This window comes from Zosterops lateralis (assembly GCF_965231275.1).
Source record: "Zosterops lateralis genome assembly, chromosome: 29".
Classification (NCBI taxonomy): domain Eukaryota; kingdom Metazoa; phylum Chordata; class Aves; order Passeriformes; family Zosteropidae; genus Zosterops; species Zosterops lateralis.
This window is the reverse complement of record NC_139789.1, coordinates 903,025-923,634: the sequence shown is the minus strand read 5'-3', so window position 1 is coordinate 923,634 and position 20,610 is coordinate 903,025. Positions and strand designations below refer to the sequence as shown.

At 59.2% G+C, this 20,610-nt stretch overlaps 5 protein-coding genes across 10 annotated transcripts in view; 1 reads left to right on the top strand and 4 right to left on the bottom strand.

Annotated features, from left to right (window-relative positions):
- NFIC (nuclear factor I C) overlaps positions 1-1,132 on the top strand; it is a 39,171-nt gene extending 38,039 nt beyond the window's left edge. For 3 of the 6 annotated variants that reach the window (XM_083880032.1, XM_083880035.1, XM_083880033.1), the window contains one exon: positions 846-1,132. In XM_083880032.1, coding sequence (XP_083736158.1) covers positions 846-863 — 18 coding nt within the window. In that variant the 3' untranslated portion in view covers positions 864-1,132. The remainder of the gene's footprint in view (positions 1-845) is intronic. The other 3 variants (XM_083880031.1, XM_083880030.1, XM_083880034.1) reach the window with 2 other exon arrangements.
- A 6,610-nt stretch (positions 1,133-7,742) lies between these two features.
- On the bottom strand, positions 7,743-9,642 carry SMIM24 (small integral membrane protein 24). Its single transcript, XM_083880106.1, has 4 exons — positions 9,283-9,642; positions 8,767-8,884; positions 8,627-8,665; positions 7,743-8,450 (listed from the first exon to the last, which is right to left on the bottom strand). Exons 1-4 carry the CDS (start codon positions 9,425-9,427, stop codon positions 8,360-8,362), a joined length of 393 nt encoding a protein of 130 aa, XP_083736232.1. The 5' UTR covers positions 9,428-9,642; the 3' UTR covers positions 7,743-8,359.
- Positions 9,643-10,767: 1,125 nt separating this feature from the next.
- On the bottom strand, positions 10,768-11,347 carry SMIM44 (small integral membrane protein 44; the record flags this gene model as incomplete). Its single annotated transcript, XM_083880057.1, has 2 exons — positions 10,768-10,982; positions 11,107-11,347. The coding sequence occupies 2 exons, from the start codon at positions 11,345-11,347 to the stop codon at positions 10,768-10,770; spliced, it is 456 nt and encodes a 151-aa protein (XP_083736183.1).
- Positions 11,348-12,226: 879 nt separating this feature from the next.
- DOHH (deoxyhypusine hydroxylase) lies at positions 12,227-16,634 on the bottom strand. The gene is made up of 5 exons (XM_083880139.1): positions 16,589-16,634; positions 15,956-16,285; positions 15,493-15,569; positions 15,076-15,313; positions 12,227-14,307 (listed from the first exon to the last, which is right to left on the bottom strand). Exons 2-5 carry the CDS (start codon positions 16,227-16,229, stop codon positions 13,991-13,993), a joined length of 906 nt encoding a protein of 301 aa, XP_083736265.1. The 5' UTR covers positions 16,230-16,285; positions 16,589-16,634; the 3' UTR covers positions 12,227-13,990.
- Positions 16,635-16,985: 351 nt separating this feature from the next.
- Positions 16,986-20,253, bottom strand: LOC310920302 (uncharacterized protein; the record flags this gene model as incomplete). The annotated part of the gene is made up of 2 exons (XM_083880177.1): positions 16,986-18,899; positions 20,065-20,253. 2 exons carry the CDS (start codon positions 20,251-20,253, stop codon positions 17,781-17,783), a joined length of 1,308 nt encoding a protein of 435 aa, XP_083736303.1. The 3' UTR covers positions 16,986-17,780.
- Between the last annotated feature and the right edge of the window lie 357 nt (positions 20,254-20,610).

Here is a 20,610-nt window from a genome sequence, read left to right as displayed (position 1 = left end):
AGGCTGTCAGATTTAGGTACCATGAGCTGGGACACCCAAGGGTGCTGTGCCGTTTCCAGAGGAAAAACACAGGTGACCCGGCTCTGATCACAACCCTCACTCTGCTTCAGTTTCCCCAATCCTGTACATGAGGTGGGCACCCCAGAGGCCTTGGGTACATAAAGAGGAGACCTGGGGCAGCACCAGGAGAGCCTTGGAGGAGCAGAGGGGCCAGAGTCCTTGTCCAGAGACAGGGGTCACAGCCACTCGCAGTCCCAGGACCGCCAGGGTTCTTGTGTGTATGTGTCCCTAGTCATGCTCGGGGGGGCTCCCCAGGGCTCAAGGATGCTCTGCCTAGGGAAACTGAGGCGCGGGGGAAGGAGGCGGTGTCCCGGAAGGGGCAGCTGAGGCCTGCCGCGCTCTGGTCATGTGTGGAGGGACCTGGAAGGGTTAAGGGAAGCAGCCGCCCCGAGCTGTCTCGTTTCCAACGGAAACCAGACATGAGCTAATCAGGAATGAACTTGAACTTGGGGCTGGGGGGGGGGCGGGAAACAATGGGAGGGTGGCAGGGGGCCACCTCACGGGGTCCCCAGCTGTGCCACCCCCCTACCTGTCCCCAGGCAGCACCATTCTTTGGGGAGAGTCGCCTTTGCCGTGAAGGTGCAGGGCAATCGGCCCCAGAGGAACTCGGGTGGCCGGGGTGCAGAGGACAGACAAATTCAGTGCAGGAGTGGGGACGCCAGCCCCGTGCGCCGGGCAGGGGACAGCGCGGGGACAATTGTCTCGGGGTCTGGGGACCGGCCGGGGGACGAGGCAGCTCCGTGGGGCAGAGCACTAACGCCGGCCTCTCTCCTCTCTCCCGGCAGTCCTGGTACCTGGGATAACCGCCGCCGTGCCGCCCCTTCGCCTCCCTTCTCCTCTGCTTTAGGCACCCCCAGAGGAACATCCCCGTCCCCGAGCACCAGGCCCAGCCTTGCGGTGACGACGGAGAGCGCGGCCTCACGACGACGACGACGACGACAAGCAAAACCCAAACCCGAAGGAAAGAGCGAGGGAAAGGAAGAACAAACTGTTTTAAAATGGAAAAGAAAAAAAAAAAAAAAAAAAAAAAAAAAAAAAAAAAAAAAAAAAAAAAAAAGAAACAAAAACCAAACAAACCAACAACCCATCCCAGGAGGAACTTTCCCCCCACCCCGGCTATGCGCCAGAAAACAAAGAAACAGGAAAAAAAAAAAAAAAAAAGATAAAAAAGGAGAAAAAAAAAAAAAAGAAGAAAGAAAAAAAAAAAGAAAGAAAAAACACTATTATTTACCCCGTCGGCCGGCGCCGCTCTGAGACCTGACACAAGTCGTGCCAGCAATGCCTCCCGGAGCGGCTGCAGGGCCGCGACGCCGAGCCCCGCCGGCCGCTCGCCGAATATGCAAACGGCTTTGACTCTCTCGTTCTTTATGTGAGTAAAAAAGATCAAAACCTCCCCTGCCGACCCCCCCGGGCCCAGACTGTCGGGGGACCCCGGGGCTGGGGTGGGGCGCGGCGGGGCGGGGTGGGGAACCCTTCCTTGCTGCCGCAGCCCCGCGGACCGGGTGTGCTCGCGGTCGGGGCGGGTGATGCTCCGTGCTATGCAAGCGCCTCGAGGACGGTGACATCGTGCTGCAGTGACACGGTGACGGTTATGCGGTGGCATGGAGACATGGTGGTACAGTGGATCGAGCGGGTGGCACAGGAGGAGGGGGCTTGTGACCACAGAGGGTCCATGGGCACGGCCAGAGGTGGTCGCGGCGGCGGTGGCACCTCGGTTCCCGCGCAGACACGGTGTCGGGATTCTCTCACCACGGCCCAAATGTCACAGCGGCGGTGGCACCCTGATTCCATCGGGGACACGGCATGGGGACTGTCGCAGCCCGGCCCCAGTGGCTCCCGGGAGGCCAGCGTCGCGCCGGGGCACGGTCAGCATCTCCCTGGTCGCCTTCCTTCCCCAAGCCTGCACCGGCCGGGGCCTCGTGTGTTCCTACGCGTGTCCCTCTGTCCTCAGGCGTGTCCTCGCGCCCGGGGTTCCGTGGGGTTGGGAGGGCGTACGTCTGTGTGTTTGAGCTATGCATTCCTGTGGACAGGTACCAGGTGGGAGGCAGGAGAGGGTGCGCTTGTGTTGCACATTTTGTAGGAAATGCACTTTTAAGAGGGAATCGTCAAAAAAAAAAAAAAAAAAAAATCACAAAAAAAGGAAGAGGAGGAGTCCCCGAGTCCCCGGCACTGGCTTGCCAGGACGGCTGGTTTAGGGTTTTTGGGTTTGGTGGTTTTGTGTTTTTTTGTGTGTTTGTTTTTTGTTGTTGGGTTTTTTTTGTTTTTTTTTTTTTTTTGGTTTTGGTTTTGTTTTTTGTGGGGTTTTTTTGTTTGTTTGTTGGGGTTTTTTTGGTTTTTGGGGGTTTTGTTTGTTTGTTTGTTTGTTTGTTTTTGTTTGGTTTTTTTTGTTGGTTTGGTTTGGTTTGGTTTGGGTTGGGTTTTTTTGCGTACAGAAGGATGGAGCAAAGAAGCCCGAGCAATGGCGAGGGTATAGCCAGACGCCGGAGTCCCTCGAAGTCCCCCGGTGTCCCCGGGAGCCCCTGGCCCCGCGTCAAGTGCCTGAACTGCGGCGGGGAGGGGTCCCAGTCTTCCCGGAGGAGCCCCCGGCCGGGGGACAGCGCGGGAGGAAGCGCTCGGCCGTCTCCGTCCCGTGCGGTGACAGCGTGGCCGGGAAGGGGACGCAGGGACGTGGCAGTGCCTTAGAGCAGAGGGACCCTCGCGACGGCCGAGGCAAGGAGGAGGAAAAGGACGAAGGTGCCCGTTGTCCCCAGCGAGATGAGGAGACTGGTCCCCAAAAGATCTCCGGCACAGGAGACACCCGAAGTGTAGAGAGAAGCCGCCATGGGATGTCCAGAAGCTGGGAATGTCACCCGAGGCCACCGTTGCCACCCGCCTGGTCCCCTCCCGTGGCATCCAGAGCCGCCCCGAGGACCACTGGCATCGCATTCCCCATCCAAGTGGCCCCTACTTCCCCCCGCTTGCCACTCCCCGGGACGGCACAACGAGGCACCGGGGAAAGGGCTGACGCAGGAAATCCCGGGAGACAGAAAAATAATCAGAAAGGACAAGAAAATGAGAAAACCCACAAAAAAGGAAAAAAAAAAAAAAAAAGACAAAAAAAAAAAAGAAAAAAAAGAAAAAAAAGTGCTTGGCAGAGAGGGAAACCTGTTTTTTAAAAAGATCTGAGAAAAGAAACACATTAAAAAAAAAAAAAAAAAAAAATAAACTGCATGGTGCTTTAACAGGATCTGGTGACCTGGCTCAACCCAGCCGCGGCTGGCTGATGCTGTGCATGGCAGACTCTTATTAACCGGCTCTACCTTCCCCTTCAGCAAAAGAGAAAAAAAAGAGAGGAAAAAAAAAACAAAAAACAAAAAACACACACACACAAAAAAAATCTGTATATAAAAAAAGCCGTAAAAAAACACACAAGAAAAAAAATCCATGTTTTCTTAATTTGCACGAAATTTTATACCACATGATGTGCCTTGCCTTCGAAGCCTAAGTATTACTGGACCCGATATCAGTGCGAGGGAGTCGCTGCATGCCCGGGGCTCCCGGGGGGCCGGGGGCGGCGGGGGCCGCTGCCCCCCCCTCGCCTCCTGCATGGCTTCTTCTCGGCCGGAAAAGTCCCTTTTTCTCTCTATTCTTCTTCTTTTCAAACAGATTTTCCCCCTCAGAAACGTCTTCCAGTTGGTAATACCGATGCATCCTCTGCGCCAACACACCGGAATATGCAATAGCTGTTGGGGGGGCCGGCCGGGGGGGCGGCCACCCCTTTGCTTTGCTTCTCTTTTCTTTGTTTTCCTTCCCTTTGGGGGGATTTCTTTTTTCTGCTTCCAGCAACCAAAGGCAGCGAGGCGGGAGGCGGCAGGGACCCCCGGGCCAGAGACCCTCCCAGAACGCTCGGGGGGGACCTAGTGTCCGGCATGGCAAGACTGACCGGCATGTGGTGGGGTCCGTGCGGGGAGGAGCAGGCATGGAGACCCGTATGGGCTGATCCTTACGGGGGGGGCACAGGGACTCGCCCCTCTCCCTTAGGGGACTCACTTTTAAGTTGATTTTCAATGGGGGGCCAGGAGGGCTGAGCCCAGCTGCTCTCGTGACAGGAATGGAACCGTGTGAATGTAGCTGTGCCCCCCCCGGCCTGGTGTCTGGGCGGTCACAGCCTCCCCCCCACCTCCACCCCATCGGCTTCATCCCCGGGGGTCCGGGTGGTCCGGCTGGCACAGCAGGAGGTGCCTTCTCGCTACCTCTCCCTGCTGTGCCCGCTGCCGAGAAGGGGCCCGACACCCCCTAAAAACCCAGAATTTGCCTTAAAACCCCAGCGTTCCGCCGGCTGGAGAGACCCCCCCCCAACCTCCCTGAGGCTGAGTACTGACTGACGCGGGTTGACACATCGGTGGGCGGGTGGCACCAGCGTTGCTGCTGCTCGAGCATGAAGAAACGTCATCGTGAACAGTTTTTAATTTTTGGTTGGTTCGTTTGGGTTTGTTTTTTTTGTTTTGTTTTGTTTTGTTTTGTTTTTGTTTTGGGTTTGTTTTTGGTTGTTTTTTTTTTAGATTTTTTTGTTTGCTTGGTTGTTCTTTTGGTGTCCAAAAGTATTAGTGGGGAAGTGACAGGACGGTCGCGTCCCGCCGGGTTTCGCCTACAGTTTAGGCTGATTTGAGGGTCCCAGACCCTTGGGAGGAGCCCTGGGAGACGCTTCTTTATGCAAGGTGCAGTATTGATTTCTGCAAGGACAATGCAAGGAGGGAACGGGGTCAGTGTTCGGCTGGGGAGGAGGAATGAAAAATAGAATTAAAAAAAAAAAAGGGGGGGGGGGGGAAGAAAAGACAATTTTTTTAAAAAGAGAGGTTTTTTTTAATAGAAAAACAAAAAAAAAAAAAAAGAGAGGGAGAGTAAGGCTGGAAAAGGCTCAGCTCAAAGCAAAAAAAATTTTTTTTTTTTAAAGCAGTTTTATACGGTGACAGTGGCAGCGGAGAGAGGGAGCGAGGGGCACTGGGGCAGCCCCTTCGGCCAGCCCCGGGGAGGCGAGGGGCGCTGGCGCCCCTCGGGCCTGGGTCGCCTCCCCGAGGAAGCCCCGGAACCCCCTCTCCCCGAGGGGACACCACCGGGACTGTCTCCTGCCCCCTCTTTGCTGCCTCCCCACCCTCCGGGCCGGCATCAAGTCCGGCCGGGCTGCGGCCGCAGCCTCCCAAAACCCGCCCTCGGCAAGAAAAGCACCTTAAATCAAATTAATAAAAAGCAAAAAAGAATCAACTCGACGCGCCCCAGCCCGTAGGGCGGCATTCGAGGGGGTGTGCTGGGGTCTTCCCCTTGCGGGGCCGGGGAACCCCCCGTGTCCCCGGGGTCTTTGCACTACTCCCCCGACACTTGCCGGGGCCGCACTCCTGGCTCTGCCCAAAGGGAATATGCAACCACCCCGGGTCCCTCCCCGGGGGGGACACCACTCATTTTTATTATTTCTATTTTTTAACCATTCTCCCTTCTTTTTTTTTTTTTTTTTAAATCTTCTGGCGGCCTCCTTGGCCACGGTAGGGGTGAGCGCAAAGCCGGGGTGGAGGACATCCCATCCCTGGGGAAGCTCCGAGGGGTTCCCCTGGAGGATGGGGATACGAGGGGACTCCGCTCGACAATCACCGTGGGGGTTTCATGCACTACAGTCTCTCCTAGAGGGTTTTTAGTCTGGCTCGTCGGCTTAAAAAAATTAATTAAAAATGTCCTTGTGACCTATAAATAAAACAAATAACCTGTGCACACACACACACACACATATATATATATATATCCACATATATATATATATATATATATATCCACATATATATATATGGGGCTGCAGGGCCGGGGGGGGGGGGGGGGCGCGGGCCTCCACACAGTTAAGGTACTTTAAATCGCAAAGGAATATATATATATATATATAAAATCTCGTATATATATATATGTCTTGTTTCGTGGTGTTTGGGCTTTTTTATTTTGTTTTGTTTTGTTCTGTTCTGTTTTGTTTCGGGGTGGTTTTTTTCCTTGTTTTTGTTTGTTTGTTTTGTTCGGTTATTTTTGTAATCGGGGTTTGGAATTTGCTGCTTTCTGCCGCCGCCTCCGGGGATCCCGCCACCGGCTGGGATGGGTGGCCCAGGAGAGGCCCATGGGTGACCCACTGGGTCCCCTGTGCGGTGCCTATGGGTGACACGCGTGGGTGCCCCACCGGGTACCCCTATGGGTGCCCACGGGTGTCCCTCTTGGTGTTCCAGATGATGCCTCTCTGGGTGTCCCTTGAGCGCCCCAGGTGATGCCCATGGGTGCCCCTCTGGGTACGCCTTTTGATGTTCCAGGTGATCCCCACGAGGGCCTCTCTGGGTGTCCCAAGTGGTGCTCACAGGTGCCCCGCAGGGTGCCTCAAGCAATACCCACGAATGCCCCTCTGGGTGCCCTTTTGGGCCCACGGGTGCCCCGGTCCATGGGTGCCGCTCTAGGTACCCCCGTGCCCCGCTGGGCGGCCCGTGCGATGCCCGGTGGCAGGCGGGAGGTGGAGCCGGGATGGGGGGAAATCCCACCCCTGGGCAAAGAGCGGCAAAAGGAGAGAAACCGCCCCTAAAAGGCGCCGAGGCGGCAGCCGGCCGGACCGCGCCTCTTACCCAAACCAAAAATCCCGCCGCAGTGCCTCCGCGCCGCCGGCTGCCCCGCCCGCCTTTTCGGGGGGTTCCCGCTCCCCCTGGGGGGCCGGGGCTGCCCCCTCTCGCAGTTATATTTTACTCGTTCGCCGGATTCTCGCTTTCGCTTTGCCGCAGCCGATACACACCGCGAGTGCACCAGGGCCGCGAGCCGGGGCCGGGTCCTCCCGCTGTGCCCCTCCCGCGCCCCCTGGCCCCGCATGAACCCCCGGGCCTCCGTTCGCCTCCCTGGTGCTTCATGATATTTGATTATACCATTGTACGCAGCCATTACCCATAGCGCTCCTGCCTACATACACTTACTGACCCTGATACGGATTTTTGTGGTTTTTTTTTTTTTTTTTTTTTTTTTTTTTTTTTTTTTGCTTTGTTTTGTTTCTTTTGTTTTTTTCCCCTTTTTGTTGTTGTTGTTGTCCCCCCTTCCCCTATGCAAAAAAGAGAAAAAAGAGACAAAAAAAGAAGAAAAAAAACACAAAAAATAAAAAACTGGCACATAAAAAAAATATTAAAAACTGAAAAGGAAAAAAAAATACAAAAAAAAAAAAAAAGTATAAAAATTAAACAAGCTATGCTTCAACTCCAGCTCGCCTCCGCCCTTCTTTTGCTGCCCCGGGGGAAAGTGAGGCACGGCGCCCAACCTGGGAAGAACACGGGTGTCCCAGCAGAGGAGGAGGGCACTGGGGGGGGCACCTGGGAGAGCAGAGCCTTGCCAGGCAGTGGGCACCCATCATCTCAGAGGAGGGACTCCCACCCATGACTGCTCTTGTCCCGGATGAGGAGGGTGACAGAACTGGGACCCCGCAGGGTGCATCCCCAGCCCCAGTCCCAGGCGGGGCTGCGAGGCGGCAGAGAGAGAACATGTGGCAACAGGATTTGGGTGGGGGCAGCCGTGGTCCACGTGGGGGTTCAGAGCTGCTGCCACGTCCTCTGTTTCCAGGCCTTGGCCACGGGATGTCACCACCTTGTGCGCGTGACGTAATCGCTTGGCGGTGTGACGTCACGCTCCTAACCCGTCGGTAAGCGTTGGCCGAAGCTGTGCTTCATCCCCGCGGTCCCCACGGTCCCTGTCCCCAAGCACTGCTCAGGACAGCCATGGAAGCGAGGGCCCCCACCCTCCTCGGTGCTCCCCAGCCCCCCGTGTCCCTCAGTACCCACCCCTCGGTCCGAGACGGCCGGGCAGCGATGTGGCGGGACACCGGCTCCCGCCCTGCCGAAGTCGCTGAGGTCTGGCAGCTTGGAACTTGCCATTGTTCCCGGCCCTAGTGGCCCCCGGGCGGAACAGCCCCGTCTCCAGCACGGTGACACAAGACGCTTGACGCCAGGGTAGGCTGGGGAAACCTTTACTGGCCACGTCTGGGAAGGGGGTCTGTCCTCTTCCCCCGGGCTGGGACCCCCCGCTGGCCCAGGGCTTGGGGACACAGGGAGGCCCCGCTGCCGTCCCCGGCCGCCACCCCCACCACTCCGCTCCGGCGAGCGGGTGATCCGCGCCGGGTCTTGGTCGCAGCCAGGATGGGCGCGGGGCGAGAGGTGCCACGGTGGCCACGGCTGTCGCCGAAACCCGGCGTGGACTCCCGCACCGCAGACGGAGTGAGGGTGCGGCGCCCGTCAGAGGCGCTCCGAAGCGGGCAGAGGGGCGCAGGGGGGACTCAGAGGGACGTGGCCTTGCTCTCCTGCTTGTCATCGCTCAGCTCATCCGAGTTCTCAGCCGCCGGGTTGACGTGGCCGGAGCGCCCCAGCCTGCGGGAGGGAGCGAACGTCGGTCAGCCGGGCACTTCACCGGCACCGAGGCCGTGCCAGGGACACGAAGAGCACCAAGGTACGGCCGCCTCCGGCCATGCCGAGGGCACACAGTCACCATGGCACAGCCAGAATGTGGCCACCCTGGAGGGAATCCAAGCCCCGGGCTGTGGTACCTGTCAGTCTCCAGGGTCTCCGGGCAGTCATTCTCCTTCCTGCAAGGGGAGAGAGGCTGAACACTGCCCAGGGACAACCCTGCTCCCAGCCCATGGCAACTTTCCACACAGTTTTCCCCTGGCCCCCGCCCCAATCCAACCTGTGCCTCCTGAGATTCCAGAACCGGTTAACGAGCAGCGCCACGAAGACGACGAAGAGGAAGACGACAACGGCCGTGAGGCCAATGAGCCACGGCTGCAGCACCTTGGGGCCTGTGCCTGCATGGCCAGGGGCAGGGAAGGGAAAAGATGGGGATGGGGACAGCTTCAGGGAAGCTCCATCCTTCAGGGAATGGGACCTCCCTCCATGAGACAGGACCCCCCCCTCATGGGATGGGACATTGGCAGACAGTCATTGTTCCCTTTTCCCACTGTCCCTTTCATATCAAGGAAGCCACCCCCAACACAGCTCACCTGTCCCCAGCACAGTTGGGAGCACTGGGGCAGCAGGTGGGTGTCTCCAGATCTTTCTGCTCTGCCCCCAAAAGTTACTGTTGGGTCAGACTGGCCCCACTACAAAGGTCTCCCAGGAGCTGATCTGATGCCTGGGGGAGGCCTGGCCACCTCCCCAGGCACCCCAGGGCACAGATGGTACAGAGGGTCATGGAGGCACCTACCAGCTTGTCCCTGAGCGGTGGCAGGGAGGACGAGCAGGACCAGGAGCAAGAGGGGCTGCAAAGGCTTTGGCATTTTTGGGCAGAGGGCTGGGGCACGTCTGGATCCTGCTCCTGAAAGTGAGCTTCTGTCCCCTGCTGCTATCATGCTTGCACTCTGCACCCAGGACAACAGGCACCTTTATTGGCTCCAAGAGGACAAAATCGCACAAAGCACCATGGCAACAGAGCTCCTATCACCCTTTGGAGGTGGTACCACACCCTTGGCTCAGGCACTGGCACCCCACAGCACTCAGTGGCCACCACCTCCATGACCACAGTGGCAAAAGACAGGCATGTTCCTGTGCCCAGGACTGAGGACCACTGATGGATGGAGGGAGAGACAGACACATGGGGGGGGGGGGTGGGAACGACACAGGTGGAAGAACAGATGGGTGATGGGGGGAGAAATACCCACCCTGCCTGGTTCCCCCTGGTCCTGCTGGCAGGGCTGGGGCAGATCCCATGGGGATGGGGCAGTACAGAGGGGTGGGCAATGCCAGACATCTCCCCCCCGAGCCCTCCCCTGGGCACAAGCCAGCTGCCTCCAGACAATCCCAGGTGAGACACCATCATGTCCTCCTCAGGGTGTGAGTGTCTGTGTATTGTCAAGAGTGAAATACTGACAAGGTTAGCTCAGAGAGACCATGGCAGGGGGCCCACCCACCAGGGCAAAGGAAAACTGAGGCAGAGGGTGGCCAGCAGCAACCCAGGGAGGTACAGTGGACTTTGGCAGGGCCACCCTGCCTGTGGCAGTTCCTCAAGGGGTGAAAAAGACTGGGGGTGCAGGGATCCAGCCTCAGCCTAGGTTTAAGACAGGGGGTGCAGGTCCATATAACAGCCCCCACCCCAGTGTCCTCACCCAGAACTCATATGAAGCTTCAGGGTGCTTTGTCCCCCAAGACTGCTTTGGGGCCACCTTTGGATGACACTGAGCATGGTCTGGCAGTGCCAAGGCACTGAGGGGGTGGTGGGAGAAGCCAGGCTCAGCATCCAGCTGTCCATCTGTCTGTCCCTACTCATGTGTCCATGCTGACTTGACCCATCCAGAAGTGCATCTGTGCTTCCATGTGCAGGTGTGCACCTGTGTCTGGGCTGTGCCCCTTGCCACCATTGGCTCTCCACCCACACCATGGGTTTGCACCCCCAAGTGCCCACTTTGAAATATCCATGTGCCCATGGCTGTGCCAAAGGGTGCTGTTGCCCCAGGCAAAGGCTGGGATGTCCCAGCCCTGCTACTCCCCACGCTGTGCTGAGCCAACAGACTTGCAGGACTGGGGCAGGTGGCTTTATTGGTGAAAACAGCCCAAGAGGAGCCCCAAGAGCAGGGGCTAGGGAGGGGTAGGCTGTGTTCCAGTGTTGGGTAGTGCTTATGGCCAGGGCCACACTGTGACCCAACGGTCAGGCAGGGCTGCAGGGTCCTGCTGGTAGCAGGGGTGTCCCCTGGCCCTAGAAGAACCCCTTCTCAGGGGAGTCGGCAAAGGAAATGGAGCTGTGTGGAGCGAGCAGCCCCACTGGGATGTCTGTGCCAGGTAGGACGCCGGTGCCTTCATCCTCTGCCTTCTGCTCCACCAGCACCTCATCCTCCTCCAGCCACTCTGCCTCCAGCACAGTGCCTTCAGCCATCCCCGCCTTCTCCTCCGGCTTGGGACCAAATGCCCAGTCTGCAGGGGCAGAGACAGAGCTGTCAGCAGCACCAGCCCTGCCACAGCATAGTCTCAGGTGGGGGGAATCGCCCTGGTCCCCTGCCCATCCCAAAGCCCAACTCTGCTTGTGGGTAGCACTCACCTGTGAAGTCATGCATCAGGTCCTTGATGAGGTGCCCCACGATGGCATATGCCACCACCAGCACCAGTGTTGCTGCCATCATCAGGTACAGGACATAGCGGGGCAGGCGGATGCTGTCCAGGGCGGGGGGCTTGTAGTCCACGTACAGCACCCCATCCTCCTCGGGGGCGGACTGCAGCAAGTGCCGTAGTCCCCTTGCCCCCCCGGTGCCAGGGAGGGGGATACCCCCCACCAGGGCCATGGCCAGCTATCCCTGCACCTCCACCCAGAGCCACCAAAGCCTCTGCCACGCAGGGGACTGCAGAGGGGGAAGTGGCATCAGGTCCACAAGACTCCTCGGTGCTGGCAGATCACAGGGACAGTGGTGTCCCCACGGATGGTGGCAGTGCGACTCACCTGGTGACAGAGTTGTGTTGCTGAGGAGCTTAGCACCTGCTAATCCAGCCACAGCCCAGCTGCCTCAGCATGGGGGGTGACCAGTGGGCTCTGATGTGGGTCAGGGTCCCCAAATCCTGCCCCTCTGGGAGCGCAACTGGTACCCCTGCCCCCTCCCGGAGTGGGGAGGCACCTGCAGCTGGAGAACCCCCAAACACAGGGATGGGGAGGGATGTCTGAGGTCTTTCCTCCTTCCCCTGGGCTGGGTTAAATCCCTCAGCAGGCCCCAGATCCCTGGAGCAGATGGCTGAGATCCCAGAGGACACAGCACCCTCGGAGCCGGAGGCAGAGAGGATGGGGATGCAGTCTCAGCCACGGGGGCTCCCACGGGGCCCCTCTGCTCTACAGTGAAGCAGCCTGTGGCAAGAGGCTATCGCCTTCCCGGATGGCTGCCACGTGTCACCCCAGCACCCAGTATCAACTTCCCAAGGCAGAGCAGGCTGCAGAGGGGTGCGGAGTCCATGCTTCTCCCAAAAGGAATTCCCTCCCCCACACCAAGAGGGTGCAGAGTTTAGCCCAGACCAGCAGCAGCTTGAGAGAAACCCAAACCCTTCCCAGCACAGGCTAGACTGGGAGGAGTGAACGTGCTGGTGGGATTCAGTGTCAAGTCGAAGCTCAAGACTCAGCCCTGCTTCACTCCAGCACCTCCCAGCTCTGTTGCACCAGGTCACCCCTGCCCAGATCCCAGCCTCGGAAATGCATTTTATTCTAATTCTGTCTTAAAAGGTGTTTGGGGGAGCAGTGACAAACGTTGGCACAGAATGATTGGCAAACAACTCTGCAAGGTCTGAGTGAGTCACCTGTGGAAAAGGTGGTGAACAAAGGTGAAGGCAGCCGAGGTGATAAGTGGGGATAAATAGCCTGGCAAACTCCAGAGTGCTGGAAGCCACGTGCCAAGAAGTGAACAGTGAAAGTGATAACATGGCCTGGGAGAAATCACCCATCTCACTGTCCTGGGGATGGCTATAGACACAGGGACACACCAGAGCCTGAAGTGCCAGCTGGGTCCTGCCCATCACCCAGGGGCTACGGAGGGTGAGGGATGGGGGACAAGCAATCCACAATAGCTGCTAACTCCAAACAGTGTGAAAACGTCATATGTTTGTCCCCAGTGCTGGGAACTGCAGTCTGGAGCCCCTCACCCTCCACATCACACACAAGGTGACCCTACTCACAGCACTGGGGCACATATCACTGACTCTCAGTGGGTACAGGTAACCAAAACTGGTGACATCTTGACCAAGAGCCCTTTCCATGGAGTCCTGAACTGGGTCAGACTGGGCCACGGCCAGCGCTGCTCCTTGGCTGTGTTCCGGAGCACCAGAGCCCTGGGGATGCTGAGCTGGCTTCAGGGATTAAGAGGACTGAGCCTGGGAGTGACTCACAGGGAGCCCTTGGACAAGGGGAAAAGGTATGCCCAGCAGGATGCCAGGCCCTGCAGGGCAATGGGACCTACCAGGGCACCCCAGACAGTTCATCCTCCTCCCCTGGGCTGGGGGTTTCACCTCATGTCATCAGGGACCCCACTCCCTCCTCCCAATGTGGCTGGACTCGATTTTAAAGGTCCTTTCTAACTTCAATGGTTCTGTGATTTCATTTTGGCAGCCCCCAGGCTCCTGACCAGGGCTTGACCCCATGGTGCTGGGTTTACTCCACACCTGGGCACAGGTAAATCACAGCTTGACTCACTCCAGCTTGCTGTGCCAATACTTTATTTCCTGCCAGACCCCAAATCCCAGTGTCCAGGCTGGGCTGGCTGAGGGATTTGGTGCCAGCAGCAGCCTCAGCCCTCCTGGGTGTGGTTAAACATAGAGAAAGCCCACACAGGCCCAACCCCTGCCTATTCTAATGACAGCAGAAAAAAACCTTTTTTTTCTTCCCCACAGAAAAAACCCAGCCATATCTTCCCAACTTTGCCATGAAACAACCGCCATCCTGGGGCAGAGGCTGCCACAGGCTCAGCTCCAGCCTGTCCCAACAGGAAAAGCCAAACCCACTGCGGGGGTGAGGAGGGCCCCGGCTCAGCACCAGCACTGACAGCAATTTCAAAGCATCCTAACACCATAGCCCACAAGAGCGGGTGCCCAAAGCCCATTCTAGCCCCCAGCAAAGCTCCGCTGGGGAGAATGGAGCTGCCAATGTGGCAGCACCAACCCAGGGCAGGCCCAAGCCCTGCAGAGCTGCAGCAGGCTCTGACATGCCAAGCAGAGCCCACCTGGTCCAAGCCCCAAGCCATGCTGTGGGCAGGCAGTGCTGATCCTGGCAGGGAAAAGGGGCAGATCCAGGAAACAGTAGCTGGCAAGGAGTGATGGGGAGGCAAGTAGCAGCTAAGCCAGGATTTGGAGGGAAAAGGTGGTTGTAATTGTGCCAGAGAGCAAACTCAGTCCCTCCTCCAGCTCTGCGTAGCAAGGCATGGATCCATGCCAACAGAGGTGCTCCCAGTCCGGCCTTAGGAGGAGGCCTGCAGCTTGCAGAGCCCATCAGCATACTGGAACTGGGCACTGTTCTCATACTCGTACATGTCCAGGGCCACCTGGCAGCTCTCGCGCACCACACGCTCCTCGTCGCCGGCGAAGGTACGCAGGGCCTGCAGACAGGAAGGCCGGGCGATGGAGCCCAGCGCCTCGGCGCACTCGTGCCGCACCATGGGGCTCTCGGCGCGGCTGTGCAGCACGGCTGTCAGCTGAGGGACACACGCCTCATCCTGCAGCTGCCCCAGCACGTACCCAATCTCGTGGCGGAACAGCGCGCTGCCATAGCGCAGCCCTGCGGGAGGGGGAACAGTGAGCTGGGACGCCCCAAAAGGTACCAGCAGGATGCCTCAAAACACACCAGGATGCCTGGATGGAGCCCCCATCTGAAAGCTGGGGATGCCAAGGGTCACCACCCCAGCCCCATGTACAGGAAGGGGTGTCCCACCCTGCTCCCTCACCCCACCCTGATCCCAGCCCTGTCCCAGTGCCTCCTTTGATGGCAGCACCCACCCCCAGAAGAGCTGCTGCCCTGCACCTGCCCCACCACACGATGCTTCGGGGGACGGCAGCATGGTCACAGACTCCAGCCCTCTGGGACCAAGCAGCTAGAGCAGGATGGGCCTCAACAGTCCCAGATGGCTGGAGAGCCTGATCCACTTCTCTCAGGCTGGGGGTGGATCCACAGCTCCTGTGGTCTCCCACTTTCCCACTCATGTAACATTCCCCTCTCCAGAACTATTCCCAAACACCAGCAGTCCCTGACTTTCCAGGCCAGGAGAGCAGGACCCCAAAAACCCTGGGCCAGGTCTAACAATGGGTCAGACCAGACCAGTTGGTCCCAGATCACCATCACAGCTGGTGCCCTCCCTCCCTCAGGGAAGAGGGTCTGGAGGGTGGCAAGAGAGCTCTAGAACACCAGAGGCCACTCAGCATTCTGTAATGTGGCAGGGAACAGCAGCCCTAGACACAAAAACATGAGAGTAGCTCTGGCAGTCCTGGATTTGGGAGGGACTCATCCCAGATTAGCCTGGATAGACCCACAGCAAGGACAGGCCCTCACCTTCTGCCAATGCCAGCACAGCAGCCTGGCTCCCCACATTCCGCAGAGCAAACATGGCCCGGTAGCGGTCAAATAGTTCCTGGGACTCATCCAGGAGGATCTCCCGGAGCTTGGCAACATCTGTCTCATCAGCAGGGGGAGCAGGATCTACAGAGAGGTATGGGCTAGTGCCTGAATTCTCTTTGTTGTTCTGCAGCCACTCCAGCCTCTTCAAGGCTAGCTGACACGTCTCTGCCACCTGTGGGTACAGGGACACGGCCCTGGCTGCAGAGCAGCACTGGACAGCGCCAGGAGAAGCCCAGCATGCAGCAGGATGTCACTGTGATATCCCCACCCACCTGCCCAAGCAGGACCTGCCTCGCTCTCCAAGACCAGCACTGCTGCATCCCAGAGGACATGACCCCTCAGGAACCTCACCTCGACCACAGGATCCTGGGAATAGCGTTTCAGGATATCCAGCACGCCAGGGTTCCCAATAGCACCCAGGGCTTCACCTGAAGGATGTATCAGGATGTTATCAAAGTGTCTGTATGAGAAGAACCCTGCTGTGTCCTCTGGCAATGCCTTGTCTTGCTCTAAAGCACAGACACAGGCTAACTGATCAATCCCAAATGGGGCAAACACGGACACAGATTGCGTTGACCAATTCCAAACAGGACAAACACGACAGGAGAAGCCTGGCCAGCAGGAACAGCAGGGCTTGGCCAACCTGTCCTGTCAGGTCTGACCAGGGGAGGTGGGGAAATCTTATGTGACTCAGAGTTTGACACCCAAGCTGGATCAGGCCCCCATGAACTGCTCTGTACAGTGGGGGAAAGCTCCCCCAAGCCCCACTTGCCAGCCAGCCCTGCCCCCAGAGCCGCACGAGCTGCCGCCGTACCTGCCTCGTGCCTGACCATGGGCTCCTGGGCCGTGTCCTCAAGCACGCGGATGAGCACCGGAATGGCCGCCTCGTCCTGCATCTGGCCGAGGCAAAAGGCCAGCTCGTGCTTCAGCAGCGCCGAGCTGTCTCCAAAGGCGCGGCTGATCCACTCCACAGCCGCGCGGCCGCCCAAGTTCCGCAGGGTGAACAGGGCTCGGAACCGGGCAGGCAGGGGCTGCGCCGCGTCCACCAGCGTGCGGCCGATGGCCTCCATCTCCTGCTCTGTCACCATGGCGCGGACGGGTTCGGGCACACTGGGGACTCTGGGAGGGCTCCTCGGTCACACTCCTGCATCCGAGGAAGGGAGTCAAGGTGTGCCCTCAGCGGCCAGCGGGTCCCGCGGCCGAGGACAGGGCGAGCGGGAAGGGCCGCGGCCCAGCCTGTGCCAGAGAACCGGACCCCGAGGCCGACCCCACACCGCGTGTCCGTACTCGGTTTCACCGGATATCCGGGACGGACATAGACCCCCTGCCGCGACCGCGCCAGACGGAGCCGCCGGGCCAGCGGAACCGGGGCCCGAGAGGAGCTGCCCAGGCCGGGGGATACCAGGGGAGTTCGGGGAGGGCCCGGCGGTGCCGGCGCTGCACTCACCGCACGCCGCCATCTTGCTGCTCCGCCACATGACTGCCCGGCGGCGCCGCCTGCGCAATACGTACGGGCGGGGCCGCCCACGAGGGGGCGCTGCCTCCCCTCCATCTGAGGGTGCTGCTGTTCCGCCCGCCAGGGGGCGCCGCGGGAGGGGCAGGAGCCGCTGCTCACCATGGCCGGGGAAGCTTCGGCTCCAGCCGGGCCCCGTCAGGGATCCAAGAGCCGAGCAGGGGCAGAGGGACCCCGGAACTGAGCCATAGACCCCTCCGGAGAGGGGCAGGGGTACCAGACTGGGCAAACCTCTCCAGAGAGGGGCTAGAGTGTTCCAAGAAGGCCAAAATTCCTCTGGAGAGAGGCAGGGGGTGTCAGGCAGGGCAAACCCCACCCTGGAAGGGCCAGAGAGTGCCAGGCTGGAGAGGGTTTGGGCAGTGCCAGGCTAGGCAAACCCCCTGCCTGAGAGGGATCTGAAGTGCAAGACTGGACAAAATGCCTCAGGAGAGGAGGCAGAAGTGCCAGGCTGGGCAAACCTCTCCGGAAAGGGGTCAGGGATGCCAGGCTGGGGAAAATCCCATTGGAGAAGAGCCATGGGTGTGAGGCTGGGCAAACCTCTCCAGAGAAGAGCTTAGGGGGTTCTAGGCTGGGCAAACCTCCCTGGAAAGGGGCTGGGGGGTGCCAGGCTGAGCAAAACCCCTCTGGAGAGGGGCTGCACAAAGCCTGAGGCCAGCACATCCCTGAGTTTGTGGATGCAGTTTAATTTCAGGCTGGTGCCAGCCTTTGCAAGTCACTGCTCCACCTCTTCCTTCCTTCTCCTTCCCATGTGTGTTTACACAGCAAGTTTCAAACCTTCAAAGGAGTTTTGCCTTATTTTAAGGCTCCTGCTGATTTTGGCCTAATGGAGAGGCCTTGAGACAGAGAAAAGAGAGATCCCAGCAGCCTCCCCCTCCCAGCCCTAATCCCCACTGTACTCCCGCAGCACACAACACACCACCAAACAGTTTCGATCCTGGGAGAGAGAATGGGCACAAAATACATTCCACTGCCTGAAACCTCCACAGCAAACCCAACACGAGCATGACACAGCTGCCCCTCCCTGCCCTGGGTCCACCTGGTACAGCTGGTAGCACTGGGTCAGTTTGCCAGGGTCTACGGCAAGTCTACAAGCAGGGATGTGCAAGGCAGTTGCTCTCCGGGCCCGTCAGCCCTCCCCGCAGCTCTCAAAGTACTGGCACATCAGCTCACGCACTTGCTCAGCCCGGTTGTCCTCCATGGCGGCCGGCGCGGGCTGGGAGGGCTTGGGCAGCTCGGTGGGCTCAGTGCCCTCCAGCCACTCCTCATTGAAGGGGTTGTCGTGGGCCTCACAGACATTGTGCAGGATGCAGCAGGCAAGGACGAGGGTGGGCAGCTGCTCCAGGCTGCAGTCATCACACTTGAGGAGGATCTGCCAGCGTGCCTTGAGGCGCAGGAAGGCATTCTCGATCACACTGTGAGCCCGCTTCAGGCGGTAGTTGAACTGCAGCTGGCGGTGGGTGAGGTTCTCGTCCTCCTGGTAGGGCTTGAGGATCCAGTCTTGCAGGGGGTACGTGGCATCGCCCAGCAGCACGTACTTCTGTGCCTTCCCCATGAAATGCTTGGGAGGGTTGGGGCACAGCCGGCCCTCCTTGGCCAGCACCCACAGGCTGGAGCTCTCTAGGACTGCGCTGTTCTCCATGCTGCCTGGAAACGCAGTGGAGACATCCCAGAACTGCCCCAGCCCATCCACAGTGGCCTGCGTGAGGATGGAGTGCCAGCCCTGGCCGTTGCAGTAGTCGGCGGTGAGGCGCAGGGGGGGGTGGATGGGGATGTGCAGGCTGTCCAGTGCCCCAATGCAGTGTGGAAAGCCCCAGCGTGTGCAGAAGATGCGCACCATGTTCTCCAGCTCCTTCTCATCAGGCAGCCGGAGGTAAAGCGGCTTCAGCAGCAAGACGACAGCATAGCTCACCTCCCGGACACAGCTCTGCACGGTGGAGGGCCCCACGCCAAAGAGTGGACTCAGAGTCTGGTACTCCACGTTGCTGGCCAAGTGCCACAGGGCCACAGCTACCCTCTTCTCCAGGGGCAGGGTGGGGTGGAAGTGGGCACTGTGCGGAGCTAGCCCAGGCCGCAGCTGGTTGCAAATGTAGAAGAAAGTCTCCTTGGACATCCGAAACTTCTCCAACCAGTCCTGGGGCCCAAACTCCTTCAGGACCACCCGCTCCCACCAGTCCGTGCTCCTGAGGCTGGGCCAGGCGCGGGGGTAGAAGCAGCAGCTGGTTCTCCTCCGGTGAGCGATGAGGAGCTGCAGTGCAGGGGGAGAGAGCAGCAGTGTGAGAGAGTGCTTCCCTGTACTTCACTGGGACCCTCTTCTGAAGACCACCCAGCTTGAGAGACTTGCTCAAGGCAGGAGGATGGCCAGTGCCAGGTGGCCAGTGGTTCCAACTGGTCTAACACTGGTCAAATCTTCCTGTTCCTGGGAGGCAAACCAACCAGGCAGTAGGTGTGACTTCAGACAAGACGCCCAGGTGTTGCAGACAGTTTTCCGGAAAAGCCCCTTTTTGGGGTGGCCACTTGCTCTGGGGGTTTGTATTTTAATGAACATTACTGGATTTCTGAGGGAACTGTGGGCTAAGTCCTGATTTGGAAGGAGAGAGCACCCCTCAAAGATGGGAATCATGATTTGGAAGGGGAAGCTCCTGGCCTCTCCACAGGAATTGCTTTCCTGTTATTAAATTCCACAATACAACTTTAAACTAAAAAGAAGCTTTAGTCACCTTCTTCAGCCACTGCCCAGGCCAGCAGGTTCCTCATGTTCCCCACCATCTTGTCCTTGCTGCCAGGGATCCCTTGTATCTCCCATTGCATCCCTCATCTTAGACATCACCCACTCCTTCACATCCCCATGTCCTCTGCATCCACCAACCTTTGTGTTCAGGATCACATCCCGTGTCCTTCAAGTCCCATCCTTTGTGTCCCTGTCTTTGTGTCCCACAGAATCCTCACGTTCCCCATCCTTTGTGATCTCCGTGTCCATGTGTCCTTGCAGTCCCACATCCCGTGTTTTGGGTCTCACATGTCCCCCGTGTGACTTCCCCGTGCTCCCCATCCTTCCCAACACCGCATCCTACACCCACCCCCCCTGTCCATTTTTTGTGTTCCTGTGCCCCAAATCCCCCATGTCCATGTGTTCCGTGTCTCACGTCCCATATCCTGTGTCCCCGTGATTTGTCCCCGCATTCCCCCATCTTCCATGTCGCCGTGAGCTTCGCGCGCCTCCAGTATGCCCCACCCTTTGTGTCCCCGTGACTTCAGTGCATCCCCCGTGACCCTCCCTATCCTTTGTGTCCCCGCGATCTCCACGTGTCGCCCGCATCCCCGCACGCTCCGTCCCCCGTAACCCCTTCCCCGCATGCCGTTGTCCCCACGTCCCGTCCAGTCCCCTCCCATGGCGGCCCCGCCCTGGTCACCGTCATGAGCCGCTTCTGCCGCTGGCTGTAGTAGTGGCGGAGCCAGGCGCGCCGCTGCGGCCCGTCCCAGCCCCCGGCGCCGGCGCCGCTCCCGCTGCCGGTGCCGCTCCCGTTCCCGGCCATGGCCCCAGCGCGCCGCCGCCGCCGCCGCGCCAGCGCGCACAGGAGCACGAGCAGCCGCTCCCGCATTTTCAAATCGAGTGCCGGGGCCGCCCTGGAAGTGATCGGCGGCGGGGTCACGGTGGCATCGCGGGGCGGGACGGGGCGGCGCCGCTCTGCTCCGCGCGGCACGGATCTGCACGGCGCCTTACAGATACCCCCATCTCCGCCTGCATCTCACCGTACAGACATCCCCGTCTACACCGCACCGTCCTCCCCATCCCCACATCACCAGCATCCCCGCATTTCCGCACCGCCCTGCACAGCTCTGCCATTTCCATTTCCACCACCATCACCAACTCTCGCCAAATCACACCGTCTCATCATCCCCATCTTCACCACCATACCTATCCCAACCCACTCCTTTCCTGCCTCAGGCTGGGCTGG

Coding starts and splice junctions, on each gene's coding strand:
- SMIM24 (XM_083880106.1), bottom strand. CDS start 9,427: ATGATAGCAGCAGGGGACAGAAGCTCACTTTCAGGAGCAGGATCCAGA. Junction 8,885..9,282: donor CACCGCTCAGGGACAAGCTG/GTAGGTGCCTCC, acceptor CTGGCCATGCAG/GCACAGGCCCCAAGGTGCTG. Junction 8,451..8,626: donor GAGACCCTGGAGACTGACAG/GTACCACAGCCC, acceptor TCCCTCCCGCAG/GCTGGGGCGCTCCGGCCACG.
- DOHH (XM_083880139.1), bottom strand. CDS start 16,229: ATGGTGACAGAGCAGGAGATGGAGGCCATCGGCCGCACGCTGGTGGAC. Junction 15,570..15,955: donor CATGGTCAGGCACGAGGCAG/GTACGGCGGCAG, acceptor TACATCCTTCAG/GTGAAGCCCTGGGTGCTATT. Junction 15,314..15,492: donor CCCAGGATCCTGTGGTCGAG/GTGAGGTTCCTG, acceptor CTGTACCCACAG/GTGGCAGAGACGTGTCAGCT.